At 39.1% G+C, this 24,096-nt stretch overlaps 1 protein-coding gene and 1 long non-coding RNA gene across 15 annotated transcripts in view; one reads left to right on the plus strand and one right to left on the minus strand.

The window, feature by feature from the left end:
• BAZ2B (bromodomain adjacent to zinc finger domain 2B) overlaps window positions 1-13,856 on the minus strand; it is a 117,465-nt gene extending 103,609 nt beyond the window's left edge. For 3 of the 14 annotated variants that reach the window (XM_063401121.1, XM_063401119.1, XM_063401129.1), the window contains exon 1: window positions 13,526-13,856. In XM_063401121.1, coding sequence (XP_063257191.1) covers window positions 13,526-13,553 — 28 coding nt within the window. In that variant the 5' untranslated portion in view covers window positions 13,554-13,856. Of the gene's footprint in view, window positions 1-5,598; window positions 5,749-13,525 lie in introns of those variants that run through there. The other 11 variants (XM_063401131.1, XM_063401118.1, XM_063401133.1 and 8 more) reach the window with 9 other exon arrangements.
• Window positions 13,857-14,152: 296 nt separating this feature from the next.
• LOC134552429 (uncharacterized) lies at window positions 14,153-23,828 on the plus strand. The gene is made up of 3 exons (XR_010080860.1): window positions 14,153-14,645; window positions 18,562-18,676; window positions 22,174-23,828. It is a non-coding gene; the product is annotated as an uncharacterized LOC134552429 (long non-coding RNA).
• Window positions 23,829-24,096: the final 268 nt, after the last annotated feature.

The following is a 24,096-nucleotide window of genomic DNA, read 5'->3' on the forward strand; positions in this document are numbered from 1 at the left end:
TTTGAAAGATCATCTGTCACTAAGCAAGGTTTTAAAATGTGTATTTTTTCCGCTACTGGTCTTTTTTCCAATGATCTGAAAGATATTCTATAAAAAGAGAAGGAACTGGTATTAGGAATTGTGTAAAATGTAGAGATTAATTTGGTTAAACTATGTGGGGAAAACCCTTGTATCCTTTGTTCCTTGTTGCTACATTAAAAAACCTGAAACAAGCACTAAGCCTTCCTCACACTTCAAGGATTTCTTTCACCTGGTGTCTCATGAAATGCTAACACCAAAATAAAATAAATCACAATTTCTCCCCCGGCAAAAAAGAAACAAAAAGCTAATTGATACTATAAAATCACTACTTTTACTTTTATTATTTATTTCCATTTACATCTCAAAGGAATTTCTGTATTGGACTTTACAAAGTGTATTTTTTTTTCTTTTCAAGGAATGGCTCAAGACCGTGGCACTGTATGACGGTAAATTTAGGACAGTAAAGAGCTTAAACACTAAAGAACTTGGATAAGAACTTAACACAGCTAATAGGTGAAACTGTGTGCTAACTGGATTTTATGTTCTACATACCTCTCTTCCACTTAAAATTGCATGATTAAGAAACAAAATAATGGCAAAATACTGCATCTTGCCTGGCCCTTCTGCAGAGGCTGAATGAATACGTGGTCCCAGCTCTGTTTAATGACTACGTGCCGTATTCTGCTTACCTACCCGTAGCAATTACTCTGCAGACTAACCAACCACGCATTTCCGTTTTCGAGGAAACAACGACCCAGCACACTACAGATTAAAGTCAGTGAAGAGAGCTCTTTTTTCATCCTCTACCACCAACTACTTGTGATGTTGGTAAAAGAATAAACTCTTGGAGAGTCCTTATCTCTGTCACAGTGAAACTAATACCGTCTCGCCTTCATAAAGTCCTAAGAAAGACAAACTAAAAAATTGATGAGAACCTACTGTTTTCCTCACACAAATCTTCTAGTGATTCCTTGTTGGCTTGTCCATTATTATTTATGGTAAAAAATGTTTTTAAAGTAAAAATGTTGTTGTAGCATAACAAAAAAAATCTTTAAAAGCATAGATGTTAGTTTAAAAAAGGATGTTTCATTTCCTTCTGTGATGCAGGGGAAATATCACCTGTACCTAGATTCTGAATACTGCATAATGTTCTTCAATACAAACTTCCCATTTGTATAAAATATGTTGACCAACATATACTTACTACATTTTGTCTACATTCAGAATGTTGTAAACTTTCAAACAATCACAAAAATCGCTGCTAACCTTGACAACTGTTTCAGTGTTCCTTGTGGTGGCAATTAACAATCACAAACTACGTTATAATGTAGTATGACACAATTCACTGAATATACTGTAGTCAAACTACAGTAATAACTCAGAAGTTGAACCACACTTGAGAAAAAACTGGTGAACTATGGGAATCTTCGTCGGGCCAAATTATTCAAGTGATGAACACACTAACTATCACACTTAGTAGTCTATTAGCATAGACTGTTTATTAAAAAAAATAATTTAAAAGTCACCATCATTTACACTATTAAGTATTATTTAAGGATACCTGGACATTACAGTCTGGGAGACAGATCACAGAGAAGGGATTTGAACACAGAGTGCTCATACAGTGAAACCCTTAATGTGCTGGAGGGAGAGGGGGGAGGAAGGGTGTAGGAAACTGCATTGTTGGTTATACCTCCCAACAGTTAAGATCTACTCTTCTCAAATATGTCATTACAAGAAAATTATACAACTAACAGCACTGAGATATTCCTTTCCCTCATCCTGGGATATGAGACCGGGTGTACAAGCTTCATTTTATTTGCAACTCTGATATTCCACTCTTGCACAGGAACAGAAAAGTAGCAACAAAGACCTTAACAATTGCAGTTCAGGCTGGGAGGGACTGTTCTATTTGAATTCAATGACACCACTAATGGCTTCTTAGCAGTTTCATGAAATCAACCAGCTGTCAAATCGATGCATCAGAAGGAACAGTTATGCACTCCCATATGAAAAACACTCCCACATCAGGATGTTTTGCAAAACATATGCTCCTTTACAATGCAGTTCAAATAAATGTGCAAACAAAAAAAACATGAAAAAGGGCAACAGGACCTATAAGGAAAGGTTTCTATTACCTTCTTATTTGCATTTTAAGTGTTTCCCAAAAAAGGACAGTCTTGCAGAACTTTCTTCTTAACATAAGGTCAACATAAAGATTAAACAAATATACTAAAGTGGTCAACCAATGCTCTTTCCCTCCCTGATATAAAGACATTGCTAGTTTATTCTTTGAAAATGCAAATCATTTTATTACACGTTCAAGAAAATCAAGTATTTTTCACAAAAAGATACAAAGTATATATTTAGGGTTTTTGTCTCTCACACTACTCAAAAAATTTTACAATAGCATTGAAAATCTACAAGAATCTTAAAAACAATTACTTTTCGTGGGAACACAGACCTGTAAGAAACACAGCACAGTTGAATTTAGTTTAAAAAAATAATTTTGATGAGAAATACCTGTATGTCATGGTTTAGGAATGGTATTCTCCAATTCAGTGCTCCCACTGAACCATGTGCCGCTCATTCACTCCCTCCCCCCCTTCTTCAGGATGGAGAGGAGAATTGCAGGCACAAAAGGTAAAGGTCATGGGCTGAGATAAGAACAATTTACTAGAAATAGTAACGAGATAAGAAAACTACTAGTAATACCAGCAATACCAGTGACAGAGACTACAAAAAAGCGCCCAAGGATTCACACAGAAACAACAATACCACATGTTCACTTGGAAGAGACAACCTAGGGCATTATTGTTGGTATTGTTGTTTCCACGTCCCCAAAAGGAATAGAGTGCCTTGCCTGCCTTTCCCACCCCCAACTAATAGAGGTAAGGTAGGCAGAACTACTGGGTACTGGCCATGCCCCTCCTGGCTACCGCAAAAATGAACACTGTCGGGGCTGGAACTAGAACACCGTATTCCAGTTTATTTTCAATACACAGTAGTCACAAAACTTTATACTGTGCCATCCAGAACAGACCTTGGATCACGAATGAAAAGGAAACAAGACCTGATCCTCTGAAAAAATATTTTTTACTTTTCAGAGAGTTCTGTTTATGAACAATTTCATCACAACCTGATATGAATACTCCCCTTGCTTACAGGAATTGGTATGACCTATGTGTAAACCAGTACCACCTGCTTGAAGCAAACATAGAATTTCTTGAACACTGAAGATTCTTTAACAATTCCTAGTGCTTTCTCCACATATACTTTACAAAAATCACCTTGGCTACCATTTTCTTAACATTATGCAGCTTACCGATTTTGCAGCATTTTGACAAAAACATGTATACAGTCTACTATGAGATGTCAAAACTATACTGCCATTTTTGGATACTACTTATCCTCTGTTGCTCACAATTTATAATCTATCCAGTCTTACAGACCTTAATTGCACTTATAATTTAGAATCACCTGCTGTACATGCTTTCAACTTTTATGTTTTCATATTCCTTCAGATAGGAAACAGCAAATCCAACTACACTTTCTGATGTATTTAGGAAAGAAAAATAAAGTACGCATCTGACATTTGTTCTAACTTAACCTTAAGGCTGCTTTAAGTACAGATAGAAATAAAGTCTTGATGTACAAACAGCTCTTCTATTATTTTCTATGTTAACTGTTGTCAGTATTTTCCCCGGTCCTGAAGACAAAGAAAATGCAAGTAGTTTCATGTTCTCCATAGTGTGACTTTAAATATGCAGCAAGTCAAACAAGCATAGAAAGAAGAATGGAAAAACAAAACTCTACCTGCAACAATTATTCCTTACCAATTACATGTTTCATTTAAGTAATGTGACCAGAAAAACTTTCATGGGATTAAAAAAAAAAATCAATGGAGAACCAAATTAACAGAACAGTACCTTTTATTGCTCTCCCTTCCACAACAACTGACGCAAAACTTGTAGCCAGAGGAAAACAGATTTGGTTTTAGATTTTGGGTAAGGAGTTGTAGGGTTGGTTCTTTCAATGAGTTTAGTATAGTTACTATGTTTAGCCACACACATTATACAGTACCTGGAACATAACCCAAACTACATGTAATATTTATAGGCACTTTCCAGATGGAACCTTTTAATAATATACCTTCATAAGTTCGTTGCTTCCAAACATACCTACAAGTCTGTCACTTAAAAATGAAGGTCTGTATTGTCATTTTCTTCATGTCAAGAAGACTGTTTATTTCTCAAGGAAGATCCTGTACCAAGCGTCGCACGTAAACTTCACATCAGATTAACTCGCCATAAACAAAACCGATGCAAATCTCCAGATAATTTGTTATTTAACACAGTAACTTCAGAACGGTTTTAAAAATAATGCATCAGTTAAGCACTGCACATTAAATACTAAGCCCAGGGCAGAAAAAAAAAAAAGGGGGGGGTGCACACTGTTTTCCTGATATGAAACCAGACACCAGATAAAGCAGCATATTCACAGTGTCCTCTGTACGTGCACACGCAAGTAGGAACCTTTCTCTTTAAAGTGCAGTTTGCAACACCTTAGACCAGGAATTCCACGGGAAAGCACAGAGCTTTGGAGAAAAATCCCCTTAAACTTTACATGACGTCACTATCCGTCCTTGTAACATTCCCTAAACTTCGATGCTTATCCAGAAGCGCTTTCATGTTTTCTATTCATTCCCTCCTAAAAGAGACGGTCATACTTAGGAATAAAAATTTGCCCAAGATGGCGAAAGGCTTGTTGTTTAGAGGGCAGAAAAATGGAGGATATTGTAATATACACAAAGGGATAAATTTCAACAACTCGGCGCAGCACTGCAGCTGCTTGTTCCTCTTCACAAGGACAGGGCACGCACAAAGCCGCGGACAGGGGGGCCCGCAGCGAGCCGGGTGTGCGGAGCGGCGCCCGCCCCCGGCCCGCGCCGCGCCCCGCGGAAGGGAGGGAGCGAGCGCGCGCCTCCTCAGCCTGGCGCGGGAGCGGGGGCTGCGCGCGGCCGGGGTCGCCCGCAGAGGGGCAGCGCGTGCTGGAGTCGCTGCCCCGCGGCCGCTCCGCGCGGCCCCGCCTCGCGCACGCCCCGATAGCCCCAGCCGAGGGGAGCGGGGCAGCGCCCGCCGCCAAGAGGGGAACGGGCCGGGAGGGCCGCCGGGAGCGGAGCGTACCGCACAGCGCCACACAAAAGAGCCGCCCGGCCGCCGCTAGCAGCCGCCGCGCCGCCCCGGAGGCTGCGGGTGTCCATCGGCAGAGACGTGACCGGCGCCGCCCGGCCAAGGCACGGGCGTGCGGCCACGAGCAAAGTTTAAAATCGCTCGGAACGCGGCCGTCCCATGTGCAGACACCCCGGCCCCGGCCCTGCCGCGGGACTCACCTCCACGCAGCCACTCCTCCTCCCGGCCGCAGCCCTGCCCGGGCAGGGCCCCGCAGCGGGACTCGCGCTCGGCCCACACAACAAAGGGGCGATACGCACCGGCGGGGACGCGGCCGGCGAGGCGGGCGCTACCCGGGTTCGGGAGCCCCGGCGCGGCAGAACGCCATCCCACCCCAGCCGCTCACCTGGGAGAAGCTCCTCCGCTCGGTGCGCGGGGTGCGCGGCTCTCACTCTCCCGCTCTGTCCCCTCCGCGGAGCGGGCGGCGCGCGCCGGGCCGGCCCTTCCCGGCGCTCCCCGGAGCCGGGCGGGGGCGCGCGCGGGCGGCGGCGCGCGCGGCGGCCGCCCCCAGCCGGCGGGACCCTGGAGGGGGTCGCGGACCTCGCGCCCCCGGTGACGTCACCGCGGGCGCTCCTGGCAGGGCCGGCGGCGGGGCCGGGCCGGGCGCGGGCGGCGGGATCGCGGAGCTCGCTGCGGAACCCGCGCCCGCCCTCGGCTCGGGAAAAGTTCGGAACGGCCCGCGTTCTTCACACAGCGACCGAAAGTTCCAGTGCGCCTTGGGTCATTTTTTCAAGATGATTTTATAGGTCGGGGGAGAAACAAAGTTGCCCACCTTAAAAACCTACAGATTAGGTTCAGGTTAAAAAAACTGATGAAGCCACAGTAGAATCTGCCGTCTACAAAAAAAAAAAAAAGGTGATCCACTTCTAAAAGAGGAGACATTTTAAAGACGCAACGTTCAACTTTTAAGTTAAGTACGCAATAAATTAAAGCAGGCAACAAGGGTGGCGGAATTAAATTAAAATCAAGGGGAAGTATTAACACTCACCAGCTATTGATACAAGAATTAAAATTTAAAAATACGTATTTTAAATACAAATCTTCTCGCCTTGCCTGAAACAACCCACAGAGGTTGTTTGTAGAAAATTAAAAGCTATGCTTCCCTACACCGACCCTTCACACTACACACATGGTATCCTCCTTTTTTTTCTTCTTCTTCTTTCCCTGGCATAGTCTCGAACTCAGGGTTAAAATACACTGCAAGAGCCCAAAGACTCCTCCCTGCAAACCATAACACTGTAAAGTTAAGCCAGTGCAATGAAGAAAATCTTGATGATTTCAGTGTGGGTTGGTAAAAACATACTTCCAGAATTCAGTAATATGTACAGCTTGTTAACCTTACTAAATACTACATATAAGCATTCTAAAAATCAACAATATTTCTAAATAAAGTCGATCTATGCATAAAGAAATATGCACATGTAGAAAGATGCCATTGTCTTCTGTTTCCTCTTTAGCCACTGGCTGCAATTTTAATTGTGCTGGAGGATCTTCATTAGTATTAACACATGGGGAGATTTCACAAAGCTGCTTCATTAGGGGGAAAAAAAAGGCCTGGCAGACTAGCTCTTTTTGCATGCAACGAGAATGTCAGCCTTACCTCGGTCATTTGTAACATAATAAGTGCAAGCACAATGATTGCAGTGCAGGAGCATTGGGGGAAGGGCAAAAACACTGCCTAATACGGATATGAGAAAAGAAAGCTTCTCATTACACAGTAAAATTTATGCTAAAAATTAGTGAAGCTGATGTCTCGTGAGACTCATGCTAAATACATTAATGTACTCATATGTTTTTAAGTATTATCTTTGTACCAGGCTATTTTATTCCAAGGATTCACATGCAGCAACAAAGGTTTCCTAGCATTTATTGATTTTTTTTGTCCACCACATTCCCGGAATACAGATTTTAATCATTTCACTACACCACACTCAGTAATTTCATTTAAAAATGGAAGCTTCCATCCCCAGAAAGGCATTTAATTTCAATGACACACAATTTCTTTTAGCAGCAAACTGTCTCAACAGTAAAAGCTGGCCTAAGGTTCAAATGCATAATTTAGTCCCAAATTCTCGATGCTCTGCATTCCTTTGAAGCTATAATTTGACTAACTACCTAATAACTGTAATAAGGACAATGATTTCCTTATAATATGGTATTAACCCACATTTAATTAACTCAGAGGCTGAGCTCTGTACATGTTTGATTGGGTCAGTACCTCTCTAACCTCAAAATTTACTAATAATGGTCTATAAAAAGAGCATGGGGTAAGAACTAGCACAGATACAATAAACAGCTGCTTTGCACAGAATGTTATCCATCAAAAGCTCACACATTTTGCAATACAACAACACTGCAACTCATAAGATAACAGAACTTTGTAAGGGGAAACAAACAATGGATTTAGATAATTCACTATCAAATTTACTGGATGTTTGGTTCATATTTAATATTGCTGCTTGTAACATTTGAAACAAATTCTAATAATAATAGAAATTTTATTATTACAACCTCTCTAAATAACCATTGTAAACATATATTTGTTAGTAAGAGGAGTTATACCATCTTGTGACAAATGTGTTTGGACAATGTTATATAATCTTTGTTTTCTGTAATGCTCAGCAGGACAGAATTTAATCAACATGAACACAGAACCACAGGTCCCAACATATACTGCACTTCACAAAGTTCAGTCAACTATCCAAATTTACACCACTGGGTTGTATTTGTCATCAAAATATGAACAATATCTTTCTCATTGTACTGAATAATAATTTGGCTTTTGGTCAACTACTTAATATAGACGTTGGTAGCCATATAGTATTTTATAGTCTACACTGAAATATGTTTAAATTGTTACAGGTTTTCCACTACAAATCAGTTTTACTACCCCAAAACTTCCTAAGGTTTTAAATACATATTACCATTCCTTTGTCTTAATATGCTTATTCAACACAAGCTGTTGTTAGTGGACATTACTGATGAATTTAAAGTGATTAACTATGACATCAGAAAGGTCCCTAGCTTTCAAATTTGGCTGTTCTTCCTCAGGCGGTATGAAAACTGTAATTCCCAATTTAAAAAAATTCAAATTCAAACTGCAGCACACGTACTAAAAAAACAGGATTCTTTTTTCTTTTGCTTCCTTTTTATGATGAATTAATTATAAATACAGTTAGCCTTTGCATTCTTTTCAGGTTTCCAGAGTAAAAACCATTAAAAAAATACACCATGCCAGTTTTGTAGTTCCCTTAGTATTTTCTGCTACGCTTTTTGAACCAATCATTATATTTTTTTTTAACTCCTGCACGCATTCATAATCTTAACTGCTGAATCACAAGAAAAAATAATAAAATAAGCACCATATTTACAGACATGTAGCCTCACATTTGGATAATTACACTGATGTCACAAGGGCCATTTACATACCATACATAAGTGTCTGGAAGGTTAAATCCAAAATTCCTGTGGGTCCACAGAGGTAGAGTTCACTGCAATGATCTCTCCAGAGGCACAGACAGTTTAAGAGGTTTCTCCCTTCTGCACCTCTTACTCACAGGCTACCAGCACAGGTTTACAGTCCTTCATTTGCAGCAATTCAGCTCCTTGTGAGGCTATACGAAAGTTAAAACTCACACAACATTTCCAAACTCTGATCTCATAACAGGATCTGTTCTAGAAAGATCTTCTTATACACCTAAACAAAAAAAAAGTCTTGGAAAGTATTTTAAAAGGCTATGCAGTATTCACTAGGGACTAGAAACCGTATTACATACCTGTGTTAACAGGTGTCTTGTGCACTGTTTGCAAAGCATGCATTTTATTATCATAAAATCTATTAAAACAGATTGGCCACACTGTAAGGACCAGCAGAAAGTTACCATCAGTCAAAAATAACAAAATTTTTACAAGGCTAGTAGGGCTAGTCCATCCTCTCACGCAGGGTTGAAATTGTTAGCATTTAATTACTACTAATAATAATAAAAAAAAAAAGGTTGATTTTCATTAAAACCTGAATATATAATTCAATTGTGACATGCAATCTGGTTTTTAACTCATATACATTCAAAAATATTGCAAAGCCTTTTTGCTGATTTTGCTCTGCGTTTCGGAAATTTATTGTCATCGCAGGTACTTGTCAGAATTTGCAGAGGTTATGCTACTGCTCTCTGACAGCTATTTATACAATTTAACATGTCTAAGTACTTGTGGATTTATGCTCTTATACATGTGGTTTTATTATGCCATCGTGGAGTGGTTAAATGAGTATCTACTTCACTACCATGAATGAGGGTCAAGGTTAAGGAATGCGAAGGAATTAAAGGCTAAGGAATCTTTAAAAACATAAATAAGTTTATAAAAAGTATAAACAGAATTTTATAGTTTTTCAACTGGATCAATATGTTCACCACTAAGTCGCTTTCATTAAGAAATGCTCTGTAATTGTTGAAAATCAGTATATAGGTAAATTTTGGTTTAAAGTTTTGCAAAGGTGCTAACTAAATTAATCCACAGAGCAGCCATATCTGGTTTGCAGAAAAACACAGATTTGAAGAACCAAAATAAGAACTTCTGAAGGAAGGGAAAGAATCCAGACTGCAAGAATCTAGACTTCACACATCCTATAAAAATCTAGAAATCTTCCCTAAGGAGTTTCTGCATCAGCCTATGGTACAGACAACTTACCAAATACACTTCATAGAAAGTGCACTCTTACTACAACACATCTCACTGTGAGAGAGGTGAAAACAGCTATGCATTATTTCCTTTGCTCATAAATTGTTAAAGGATATTTCTGCTCGTTTTAGAAGACAGAGAAATCTATGACTTGTTCTGCCAATCCCATTTCAGCAGTATCTCATACCCCACCCTTGCCTTCCATAGCTCCTCCAGCATCTCCTTCATGTCAATGATCAAAAATAGTCTTTTTATTAACCAATTAAATCTCTAAAAGTGAGAAATGCCAGTTCAATTGTTTAACAATTGAAATATCAACCTTTTGAAAGTAGAGAGGTAAAAACGTTCTTCACTAGGTCTTTTCTGCACTGATATTCCTGTTAAATTTTACAGTTAAAATATCTAGCTCTGTCTTCTACTCAGAACCAATGTTGGATTTTTAAGTACAAGGTTGCTTTCAACTGCAAGTTGTTTGGGACATATATCCAGGATGTTATATTTACCCTTGGAATTAATTAACAACAAGGCCATTTTAAATGTTACAGTCGGGCAATAAATTACCTCTACATTAGAAAAGAATTAGGTTACATTTTTCCGTTTGACTGGAAAAGCACCAACCTCACCGAGAGCAATGTTAGCAAATAAGGTACTGAAAATCTTTGATTACCATGACAGCTCACATTGTTCTATCAAAATCTTTGCAAATTAAAGTGACTAAAAGACATGCATAAAAACAAAAGAATCAGGGATTACTTTTGTAACATTTTTTCACTAGGTGTTTTAGAAGAACTAAAGCAAGGAAATACTTGCAAATTCAGTTCGTTTTTATTTTTATCTTCTTCCAAAAAGAAGACCTATACAGGTCTACAAAATACTTTACATAATAACTTAATTGATTTTCTTGTGCCTACAAAGCTCTCTTCCTCTTGACCAAAACTACAGTTAGTTTTCTCTGATCAAAGGATGTAGCGTGGGGGTTTTTTTTCCTGTTGCTTCTTTAACCACAAGGATGCAAAAAGGCCTACCTCAAAATTTAGTGTACATCTGTAGTAATTGCACCCCCAAGTGAAAATAAGTTCTTTCAGGGTGCAACACAACAGCTGTTACATAGCTGACAAGACTGTACAACAGTTTAGGACAGGAAGTGATGGCATCTCTTATTAAACTATATTTAAGCAGGAAGTAATCTTATGTGATTAGCCAACTTGAAACCTGGCCAGGTCACAAGGATTAAGAACTCTTGCAAAAATTTCAGCACAGTCTTAGTTAATTGTCCATGAACCAAATTTAAAATACAGCATATAACTACTATATATATAGTGCTGTATGCACTAAAAAGAGCTGTGGCAAATTATTTTGTCCATATATTCAAGTTGCACCTAGGCTATTAATGATGTTGCCTAGTGTGCTTTTAATAATTTTATCCATAAAACACCATCCGGTTGACTACATCAAATGTATGCATATTGTCTAGATGATTTTTATATCTTAAAACAGAATAATGCAGAACATCAATACTGTGACAGAACAAAGATTTTTTGGTTGGTTGGGTGGTAGGATTTCTGGCTTTTTCTTCTTTTTTTTTTTTTTTTTAAGAGACGGATACTGTTCACGTTTTATTTAATGAAGGTCTCTCAAGCCTGCAAAACCTATAGTTTCAAGGCAGAATCTGGCTTTGCTTACACAGTTCAGATTCTTCAGCTTATAGCTCTTCTCTTAGTCTATCCTTATTGTGTTTGCCATTTTGCTGAAGACATTATAAACACATTTCTATATTTTAAGACCTTAGTGATGCATTCATAAACCAGAAAATATGTAAAACAGAGCAAGAGTTACTGCAAAAAAGCTAAGATGGAGGATAAATGCACTGACACTTCTCTTCAGCCATTGAGATAATGACTTTCACAACAATGCCACTACTTTGAAGGAAATGCAGAGGACACGGGTCTAATGTCAAACAATGTCCTTAGCGTAACAGAATCAACCCATTAGGATATTTAATTCCTCCCCCTCAACATCATAAATGCTATTCTAGATGAGAGCTATACTGAAAGATAAAACATACAAAGGCCCTTAAAAGTTACATTCACTTGCTCTTTCTTAATTGCCTTACAAACATTAACTCTTAAATTTAAAAAATACTAATGATTATGTTCTTTTTATAGACAAGGATTGAGGTAGACAGAACTAAGAGCTGAAATCATAAACTTGTGATTCTAAATCCTGTAAAGTTCCACATTCCAAATATTAGGAAAAAAGCTTCTTAGAAATAGTTTTGTACCAAGATCAGTTGTATATGTTGTTAAAGAAATACACGTTCCATTAACTGATAGTTTTCTGGGACTTTATAATAATACCATTTGTCAGAGAGCTCAGAAATAATATTCCTGAGTGCAATACTATTGCCATTAAAAAAAGAAGTGTTTATCCTATCACCATGTCTTCAGCATCTCTTGGTAATCCGTTATTTCATAATCTGAGCACATTTTCTGCATCATCCATTTGATGTCACATCTATTTGCACTTAGAACCCTCAGAACATTATCACCATGTGTGTCACAACATAACCCAAATAAAGATCAGTCTTCTTTCAGGACTACAGAGAGCTGACCTATGGATCTAGAGATTATTATTGCAACTGTCAGAACCTGAATATTTTAAATGTGTTTCTGAAAAGACTGCAACATGTAGTATGAAATCTTTATACTATTCTGTACATAAGTAACTAACATTTCTTTGCAGCAAAGCAAGCAAGAAAAGAACCTTTCCCATACTACTGAAAATGCTAAAGTCCCTACATTTATTGTTATATATTTGTTATATATATCTTAGGCTAAAAGAAAAAAAAAAGTAACAAAAAGCTACTAGAAAAAGTAACTGGAACAGTAGACAGCTGGCATATGCAAAACTTCCAGTTTTGGCCTTTCCTGTACCTTTTCCCTTATCTCCCTTCAGATTATATTAGCTTCCTTTGTTGAAAGTTAAAAATATATAAATTTATTGCTATCCACTACAGAGATCTCTGTGACAAAGCCTTACCTAAGTCACTTCCTGGCATGGTAAAACGACCAATTTGTGCTTCTGTGAAAGCTCATAACAATTATCATAAGTGAGAAAGGTGTATCATGTTTGAACTTTTTATGACTATAACAGGTAGTAATCTGAAATCGAGCATGTCATTCCAAATTTTAGCTTCTAAAAATTCAGGGTTTTGATCACATTTTGATCTTAGAAATCAATAAAGATCACTTTGATGCTTCTTCTGTCATTATGTTTTAACATAAACAGAGAAATAAAAATTTTAAAAAGCCGAAAACATTCCAAGTGTCTAGTCTTGAATGTCTACATTAACTCATACTGAGCAGATATAAATACAGCTGCATTTTATGCGTCTCATAAAATATTGCATTTGTTCATGAAGTGCAAGAGTTAAAAATAACCTCCATGCTTTTCCCAGTATTTTTAGCATGCTATATATACTTAATTCAATCTCATTTTCTGTAGTACTTTAGCAGTTTAGGAAAAACTTTAAACAGCTATTAAAAAAAAAAAAAAAAAAAAAAAACGAAAAAGAAAAAGGGCAAAAAGAGGAATACCTGTAGAGTTAATGACAAGATCCTGCATCTTCACTCTGGCTTCACCGTATTTATGGCCCTTGGCCCACACTCAGCTGTGGCTGTAATTTCCATCTGTTGAGGGCAGTGCGCACACTGGAGCCGCCCCGGGTGTTGATGGTGTTACGCCTCGGGGGAGAAGCAGCACGCCAGGGGCGCTTCCGAGCCCCCATGGCCGCCGGGCCCGAGGCCGCTCCCAGCCCGCGCTGTCCTCCGGCTCAGAGGGCCGGGACGCGGCCGCGTCAGCACCCGGCGCCGTGAGGGCCCCAGAGCCGGCCCAGCGCCTCGGCTCCCCGGCGCCGTGAGGGCCCCAGAGCCGGCCCAGCGCCTCGGCTCCCCGGCGCCGTGAGGGCCCCCAGAGCCGGCCCAGCGCCTCGGCTCCCCGGCGCCGTTCCGCACGGCCTCAGGCCCGTGAGGGGAGCGACGATGGCTCGCAGTGATGGCCTGCGCTGGGGCCCGGCCTGCCGGTGAGCAGAAATGGCCTGCGCTGGGGCCTGGCTGTGAGGGCAGCCGTGGCCTCGCAGGCCAGTTGCACAGCAAGGCAGCTTGGAGAGGTGGCCTCAGACTGAGCAGACTCTGCCTTTTCGAGTTTGCTCCCTCTGCCAGACTAGCTGCAGACAGACTGAAGCACTTGAGTCCAGGTCCCATCTTGTTTATTCAACTATATCTCTGCACGAAGTTGGGTTTTGCTCGTACCAGTTTGACTGGAGGTGACTTCATTTTCAACTGGAGTGGTTTATTGCACAATTAAATTTTCTCAGCTACTTCACTGGCAAGGATTCTTCTTCAAAGAAGGCAAATAGGTGTACTTGCTTCTTAAAAGGTGGTTTTGGAAAGCAAAAAAGCTGGAGTGATGGCAAAGAATTATTAAAAAGGCTTGATCTCTACTTGATGTACTCTCTGCTCTCAAAAATCAGTGTTGGTAGAGGCAGCTCAACAAGATTGTCCAGCACTGAACATTAAGAGTAAGAATAAGCTGTCGACAACAGGCAGTTTTCCATTTCAGACTAACGTGAAATGATCTTACCCTGTATACTTCAGTGCACATAGAAGGCAGAGACGAATTCTATGGATGCTGGTAACTGCAAGAGAGAAGATCAAGGTAAGTCTCAGACAACTTTAAGAGGTGACTAAATAGTATCATTATAGTTCTTCAGTCAAGAGATCCAGATGATGTCAAGGAAACTGCTAGCAAAGAATTCCCACAGTTATATTTGAAACCTATCATTAAGCAAGTCCTCAATAGTCTGTCTTTTACTTCATGGGCATTTATTAAGAAAGGGTGTTTACTAAGGGTTCACCAAACTTGTGAACCCATTCTTACCAAACATTAATTTTCTGTCATGGAAAGTACAAAAGTATATGCTTCTGCTGTTAGACCTTGAGCTATGCATTATTTTTTACTGATATTTTTCCATTCACTCTACCAAGGAGTTCCGTTAAAAATATGGGGGTTTATTTTCCCCAGGGTCAAATATATTAGTTCCATTCTCTGTGCCACCCTAACTTCCACCGTTTTGTTTCAAGCCAAATGAATTGACAGAAGTAATCTGGGTTTGGATTTCTTTGCCCTACTTCTGCTGAATAGTATTAATTTTATTGACTGATACTAGGTCTTTTCATTAAAGCGTGAGTTTTATAAGCACACCAGAGGTATTTAGTATTAGCTATTAAGTTACTTCTTACTGAAGCTGAAGTTGTCTGAAACTTACCTTGATCTCCTTTCTTGTGGTCATCAGCATCTATAGATTTCTTGGCTGTCTTCTATGTGCACTGAAGTATATGGAACCAAAATAAGTTGGGGTGGGAGGGTGCAGGTTCCTTGGCCTAGCCAGCCTAAGCTTCCTACACAGTTTGTGGAAGTCGAGAAATAAGGCTTTTTCTTCCTAAGTCCAAATGTTAGTTGTATTTCAGCTAGGGCTAAGTTGAAAGACCAGCACAACTGGTGCACTAAACAGCTTAGGTCTTTTAAGTTTGGCTTGATGCAGTCAGCCCTGGAAATTAAATCTTCCACACCTGCCCATATGTTCTTATTTTGAGTGGACATGAAATGGTGTTCATGAGATCCCCTTTAATCTGATCTGGCTGAACTGCCATCACATTCTGTAGCTTCAGTTATATGGAATCATACAATGGTTTGAATGAAAAATCATCTGATTCCTATGAATATTAAGATGTATGCAGAATAGTAAGTGCAGCCACTCAAAAGTCCAGATATCCCTCTTTCATGAATGTTTGAAAATCCACACCAGAGGACAGTACTGGAGTTGCTTATATGCACAAGAGCTTCATTACAAAAGAGAACTACGTATTGATGCGTATGTCTACTAACACTCCACGGCAGTGGAGATTTGGATGTGTCTGGCTTCCTAAATTCTGAGTGGCAGCTATAAAACAAGAAAGAACAGACTTTTGGAGGGGAGCAGGGAAAACTTTGATTCGTATTCTATTGGTTTAATTTTTTCAGAAAACTGAATAGATAAAAATCTAAGATCTTTCTGAAAGGGACTACAAAGTTGACAGCTAATTAAATGTCAGTCATCAATTAAGCTGAGCAGTCCTAAGGACTGAAAATTAACATATTATAGAAACAATCCTGTGCTAATTCACGGGCCTTACATTTTACTATTATAACCAAAAAATATTTTCAAGACTGCACAGACAAGTTCTCTGAGCTAAGAATAAATAGGACTAAAACTCATATGTGACATCAGTTTGGCCTCTTTGTTCACATGAGCTTATTATTGTAGTGTAGTTTGGTGGAGTATTAGGGCAGTAGACAAAGGAGGCAGTTGTCTATTCAATTCTTTAGCCAGTTGCTGCAAAAGTTGGACCATGGAATGAATGAAATATTAAGTTGTTGGTCTTGAGGTTAAGAAAAATGAAAACCATACAGAAAAGCAGGCTTTCTGTCTCAACCTCTGACATGAAATGCTTTTTTTAAGCTGAAGGTTCAGTAATTAATCTTTGTTATCTAAATATGCAGTTTGACTACCTGTTTTCTAAAAGTATAGGGTATTCACCCACTTCCATTCACAGAAATTTAGAGCTGTTTTCTGAGCAAAGATTTTCACCAAACACAGGTGCTTGACCTGAGCATCTGAACTAGTCAAGCAAAGTTGGTAAATACGTATTTTAATATGCCACATATGAAAACTGATAAAATCATTCCTAAACTAGCATGCCAAATTAGGACTACTTATTCCAGAATCAACTGTCACACAAGCATGGTCTCATATATGGTCTAATGACCGTATTATAAAGAAATTATTTAAATTCATATCTGCTCTTGTTCCAGATTAATTTTTACCTGTAAAAAATGTCATTACTTAGAGCTTACTTCTTGTCTCTTAATTGAAAAATTCCTCATATGCCTTAATAGTGTGTATGTTACTACTGTACAAGAAGTAGAAGCTTGATGTCCTTCTTCATTTTACACACACAAATAACTATGATAATCTGGTTTTGTATTTTGACTACAGCTGCTTTCCAACAGGGCAACTGATTAATAGTCAGTGCAGTAACAAACACATGAAGATTTATTTAAAATATCTCCTTATAATCTGAGTTGTATTGCCATTGCTGCAATTGCACAGCAGCAATTTGAGACCCATGACCAGAGAGGTGTTTCATTAAAAATTCCTGTTCTCAGTGCTAGAATTTTTGACAGAATGATTTTACTTATCCATCTCAATCCAAAGGTAATTTTCATTGCTGTTGCTTTGTAAGCGTGGCAATTTAAATATAAAAAAAAATTCTCCTAGTTCTCATTCTGTGAAAAGGTAGTGAACCTATTTTATTTTGTCACTAAATTAAGGAGTATTTTTGTCTCTATAAATTAAACATTTGGTCTTTCACAAGCTGAGTTCTTATTTAGAAATCCAACTTGTTCAAGGAAATTGAATTAGAAAATAGATATTTTAGTCTAAAAACTATGTAATAACCCATGCATTGATTCTATGCCCTATCTCCTATTAACCTCTGTTAACTACAGCAAAAGCTGTAATGTGGCCTTCTGGAGAGGGAAAAGAAACTAGACTTTACTAGTTCCACTAGCCATAGAGCTACTTTAATTTGTGTTTATTGATGTCATTAAAAGAAATCTAAATATTTATGCTTGCACAAAATGCAAGTTTTCAGTGAAAAGAACAATCGAGAAGGCATTATTTCCATGGGCTTTTGTCCTTTGACTCCTCTTCCATCACAGTAGCCTGTTTATCTCATGATCCCTTTGGTATCCTTCTCAGGGCTGGAGACAACGTATGTTTGTTATGCTAATGTAAATCCATGGGAGTTGGCTGGCCAGGAGTTTTGTTCCAACCAGAATATACAGCATATGCATTCTTTTCTTCACTCAAAGTATTAATTCTTATTACTCTCATTCATGCCTGTAAAGGTGCAGCCACCAAATGAGACCTCCAAGAAGTTTTCTTGTTGTCTGCTTTTACTGCTCACTCAGGATCTCCAGTTAGCATCTCTGTCACAATAAGCAACTTCTCTCTCTGTCTGTTCAGGCTCAGATCTAGTAATCTCCACTCCTACACACCCTGGGTTTATCACTCAAATGGCTACTATTATTTTATCATACACTTTTGCACAGTCACTGATTCCAGAAGACTTGCAGGAACACAGATTTCTATCCATCTTTCAAAACGGGTTGAAATTGGTCAAGACAGTAAACAATGGGACTGGCAGGGCATTTATATGAGCCGCATTTCCTTGGGAATGCACAATTGAATCATGTCTCTCAACTGTGCTGGTGCAAGTACTGTCACCTCTGCAGGGGTCAGGGGCTCCAGATACAGGGTAAGCAGAGATAAACAGTTGCCCCCTTTCAGAACACACCTCCATCAAAGCCTGTCAGTCCATCAGACCTGGGCACATCTACTGCTAGGATTTTACAAGAAGTTTGTAACAAAACACTGGAATTTATCTATGCTGTTAACATTAGACAGTTCAGTGTGAAAGAAAATAATATTTGGTGAATGGCTTACGTAATTATTCCTGTCTTTTTCAAGTCAAAAGAAAGATGACAAGCAGCAATGGCAGAGGTTGAAAGTAAACCTTACTGAAAAGGCAGCAGGAGGCAGATGAGTGCAAGGACAAAGGAAGACGGCAGGCAAAACCACACAGGTATTTTAGAGAGCTATGAGTTTCTGGTATCTGCAAAATATCATTCCCAATACAAACAGAGGCATGTTGAGGGGGGCGGAACTTACTTAGGGCCATGAAAAGAAATATCTTACCAGAATTTGTTTCAAATAATTTTTAAAAGATTTACTCTGATCTTCACTTGAAGCTAATTTCCTCAGCAGAAGCAGAAGCTTGTCAAGGTGTACTTTAACACGATGCGCTCAAACCAACAGACTGGCCTACTACTTAAAACTAAGCAGGTAAATTGACTTTATACAAGACTCAGGTGTAAAACTCTTTTAGCAATCATCTAGACAAAGGAAACAATTGCGGCGGGCCATAAATAGTTTTGGAAAGGTTTCATTTTAAGTAGGTAATTGGTAGGAAGGCTGCTGACTCCTGGCATTTGCATGCTTCTCAGCAGCAGGTACTAGTTGCTTTGCTGCCCTGAATGGATGCATACAGCCAACTGCACACTCCTCTAAGAATGCGTACATATTGCTATTTTTTATTGCAGATGATTGGATAAGATGTGGAGATAGATCTAATTTTTAATGCAATATTTTTAGTACAAAATGGAGGTAATTTCCTCAAAATAATTAGACTCTTTTTTCAATTTTTTTGCATTATTCCCATACTTTCTTCCATTAGCTTTGTTTCCATGTGATAAAGACACAATTTTCTCATGTTTATTCTTTTTCACTTTGACAATTCTGATGGTTTCTCCTGAGTCTTGATTTGTTGGCTGTAACAGGTTACTCCATTTCCTCATTATAAAGTGGCAGTGGAAAGAAGCATTATTTGGCAAAAGTAGGCAAAAAAGTAAAATAAATAATTGGTCTAGTATTGTGTTAAAACAGCCTACCCTTCTTTGTATTGGAGGACTCCTAAATCAGTCAATATGTATATACAACACAGAGGAAGCAAAGAACACAGAAAACTATTTTACTAATTTCAGAAAGAGATGTGCAACAGAAGCTGGATGGAATAAGCGGACTGTGATTAAGTGAATTATGGTATTAGTGGTTATTTTTTCCCCTTGTCATAATGTCGTTTATTCTGAGGGCGTTTATTCTGGACTTAGCTCACAGTGCAGGACTTTTTTCCAAATGCTGTATCAACAATACTGCCATGTCTTAGCACACGAGTGAAGGTGAGCACAGAAAACCCCACCAATGTCACCAGTATCTCAGGTCAGGATAATAACTACCCATCTGATGAAAAGTCACTGCAGAAAGCACCAAACTTATTAGTAAACAAATCTTTGGAGAGGAATAATTTAACCTTTATTTTAGTCTGAGGCCAAACCTAGCACTTTGGATCCTTATAAAGCACTTAATATTATGCCAGGTAAATAGGCATAATAAATAGGCATAAATCAGTGATCCCAAGGCTTTGAACATCAATTTTATCCAGACTTGATAAATCCTGTGTGAATCTTCAGATGGCACCAGGCTTTTGAAAGTCTAGAGCTGTTGTCTAAATGAGCTGTGGCATAAACTCTGAGGTGCAGTATGTAGATTCAGTTCTAGTCTGGTCATCTGTGGCCTTCCTTCCTTCCTTCCTTCCTTCCTTCCTTCCTTCCTTCCTTCCTTCCTTCCTTCCTTCCTTCCTTCCTTCCTTCCTTCCTTCCTTCCTTCCTTCCTTCCTTCCTTCCTTCCTTCCTTCCTTCCTTCCTTCCTTCCTTCCTTCCTTCCTCCCTTCCTCCCTTCCTCCCTTCCTCCCTTCCTCCCTTCCTCCCTTCCTCCCTTCCTCCCTTCCTCCCTTCCTTCTGCCCTTCCTTCCTTCCTTCTGCCCTTCCTTCTGCCCTTCCTTCTGCCCTTCCTTCCTTCTGCCCTTCCTTCTGCCCTTCCTTCTGCCCTTCCTTCCTTCCTTCTGCCCTTCCTTCCTTCCTTCCTTCCTTCTGCCCTTCCTTCCTTCCTTCCTTCTGCCCTTCCTTCCTTCTGCCCTTCCTTCCGCCCTTCCTTCCGCCCTTCCTTCCTTCCTCTCGCCCTTCCTTCCTTCCTCTCGCCCTTCCTTCCTCTCGCCCTTCCTTCCTTCCTCTCGCCCTTCCTTCCTCTCGCCCTTCCGCCCTTCCTTCCGCCCTTCCTTCCGCCCTTCCTTCCGCCCCTTCCTTCCTTCTCAGGAACATAATCAATGTTAATCGCATATATTTGTTTTGGATAATTGTTTGAATTACTCTTTATCATAAAATAAACATTATCTGTAACTGGTTATGTTAGAACTGGCAATGAGGAATGCAGACTGATGTTTTTAAAGGAGTACACTGCATTTGTTTTCACCTTTCACTTGCAACTCATAGAACTTGGTTATGGAACTAAAATTATGTGTTTGCTTTTCTCTACATTATTTCCTAATATGAAACTGGCAGTCATGCTTATTTTTTAAGTTTTGAAAGCTAAGATACTAAGTTATTTAGCTAATGCTATGAATGTGCCTTAAATTATGAGAAATTACGAGTATTTTTTACTGTATTTGCTTTTTATTTTATGAAGTGACAATAATGCAGAGGCTGTATGTATGACACCTTCCAAACAAAACACACTCTAAATTTAATTGTTCAAAGTGTAATCACAGGAATCTAAGTATATTAGCGTAAGAAATTTTAATTCTGCACAATAAATAGAAGTAGGCTCTTTATATTATTTTTAAAATGTAAGATACAAGCTTTCTTTTTATGAGACCTTTATTTTGCTTTCCAGAGCTAGAGTAAAAATCCAGGAATTTAACTTCACAGATAAGCAATAATCCATAATTGAATCTACTTTTTCTCAAATGTAAATATTTTTCATACTGAATCTACATTATTTAAATTCCAGACAATATTACTTGTTCAGCAAAATGCCAAATTCTTGCTATAGTCTGATATTAGAAGGCAGATGATCTTGAAGAAGCAGCAGGAGACAGTTAAAAAAATCCATTCACTGATTTCAAAGCTGACCAGTTCTTAATTGATTGAGATGCAGACGGCATAAAGTGACATCAGCCTTTATGACTGTGAACAAATAAAGTCTCTAATATTTTTTAAGAAGAATCTTTAACATTGATAGTGACATATAAACAAGGCGAATTTGGTGTTTTGCAATCTGGTGAAATTCCATGCATTTACATGGATGCAGGCCTTATTAGCAAGGGATACAAAGAAAAGTAGTAAATTTACTAGAAGATGCAGATGCCATGGATATTTTCAAAAATTAAAGACATGAATTTATCCCCAGTATATACAGGCAGCTATTTCAGTGATGCTATAAGTGACCTGTCCTTCTCATAAAACTACCAAAAAGTATGCAGAAATTACATAATAAAACAGCATAATGGCTTGCAACAAAGCAATTTCTCAGAGGGTATTTAAAAGCAGTTTGAGAGTATTAAGATTGGGGTGATACAGTTTGTCTTGCAGTGTGGTCTTTCCCCTCTTTGTACATCACTGGGAATCAGTTAATCAGTATTAATCCAATAATATATATTACTGAATATAAAATTGCTTCAATTTGTAGCTTTTCAGAGCAAGATCTACTCGTGTGAACAGCTTTCCTCACAAGAGAGTGGAGAAATAATGTCGTGGTATGCATCAAAATCAGTTGTTACTGCAGCCCAAGGTGTGTGATTCTGATTTGACCAGTCAGTGCTGCTGTGCCAAGCGGTGCCGGTAACCGGTTACAACAAGGGGAAAAGAAACCGAGCTGCATCAGTGAAGAAAATGGGTACTGAGATACAAAAAGGGAAAAAAAACTCACGTGGTGTTATGTGATTACACAGTAGAGGAATTGAGCCTGGAATATGTTTCAGAAACCTATTTCTACCTACATATGGGTATTTTAAAGTAAATAAAATATTGTGAAGGCCTTTCTTCTGTTTTGTTGGTGTACTATTGCTTCCTTTAGTTTTTGTACGTGACATCTTGGCGATGTGTCGTTTCAGCGGTTAACTGATAAATGCCACCCCCACAGGATTGTTTCCTGCTCCACCTGCTGGTCTGAATCTCACCATTTCCATCGAGCTCTGGAGTTGGCTCTGTATTTGGTTCGGGCTAAATTCTTCTTATTTTTAGCCTTGAAAATTCAGGTAATGGCTAAATGCACTTTATTTAATCAGGCTTTTCAGTATTTCTATTAAAGCGGTAGATATTTTACAGATATTTAGCAATTTTCATCCTGAAGAGTCGAAATATTTTATAAGTGCACCCTGCGTGCCGGGGCCTGCGGGGAGACGGGCGCCACCGGGTGGATTGCTGAGGTACAGCCGCGATTCGCCTCCGAGCGTGACCCGAGTCTTGCGCTGAACTACAGAATCACAGAATGTTCTGAGTCGGAAGCGATCCGCAAGGATCATCAAGCCCTTACGCACTTGCGTCTCAATAATCTTTACATTGGTCTCCTGTACCTAAGGATTAGAATTCGGCCTTTAAATACATGGTGGCCTTTTGCTGAGACCACTGTCCATCCAATGGAGAAATACGCTTTCATTGTCTCCTGTGCTGTTTACTCACTACTTTGCCTGATCTTGGGGTTTAAGACCATCTTTGATTTTCCTTCTATATTAGAGCAGCTGTTATCTCAAACATATCCAACGGGTCGTTATAGTTCATGTGGGCTTCATGCTACGTATAATATGAAAGAAAGTATTACGAAGGCATTGTCTAAAACATGATGGATCACGTAGGAAGCATCAATAATGCAAGAGAAATATGTTCAACAAAAACCTATATGTCTTAGAAAAGAAAATATAATAGATCAGGAAAAGAAAAAGGTGACTTCAAACAATTTTTCTATCTGGATTTTGGATGAGGCCTTCATTTATGCTCATTAACATTCCAAAGAGAACCTTAATTTTTTAAAAATGTCTTGGATGTGAAAATCTATATGTAAAAGTTATCTTTTCATCCAGAAGAACAGTCCATTTCTGTGAAAACAAACTAATTTTCCATGTGTGAATGTGTCTGATTATTAGTAGTAAAGGCAATGATGTGTTAAAAGAAATAATCCTATTTCCTGGTTTCATGAATATTGAATTATTTTTAACCTTTTTGTACGTAACAGCTTGCAATAACAGACCCACCCTCCTTATTTTCTCATATATACAGCCTAGCCAATAGAGTAAAGTAAGGACATTTCATAAAAGATAGGGAGTTTTCCTAGAAGGAGACTGAACTTGATTTTTACCTCTCCCAGGCAATTGACCACAAAGAGATGCAGTTCTTGTATTACGTAGCAAATTCCTCTTACAGATCCAATTATTTAAGAATAATCTGGCAGTCCTGTGTTTAGCCTAATGATCTGTTTCCTGAGTTTCCTACTGAGTATTTGCATTTGTTTTCTTCATTTGCTTCTTGTATAGGAGCATCAATGGCTGGGTCACTTTCAATTCTCGGCCTGGGGGTTCTGGGCAGCAGCTCAGCAGGAGCCAGATGATGACCAGAG

The sequence above is a fragment of the Prinia subflava genome, chromosome 6 (genome assembly GCF_021018805.1).
Source record: "Prinia subflava isolate CZ2003 ecotype Zambia chromosome 6, Cam_Psub_1.2, whole genome shotgun sequence".
NCBI classification, from domain to species: Eukaryota; Metazoa; Chordata; class Aves; order Passeriformes; family Cisticolidae; genus Prinia; species Prinia subflava.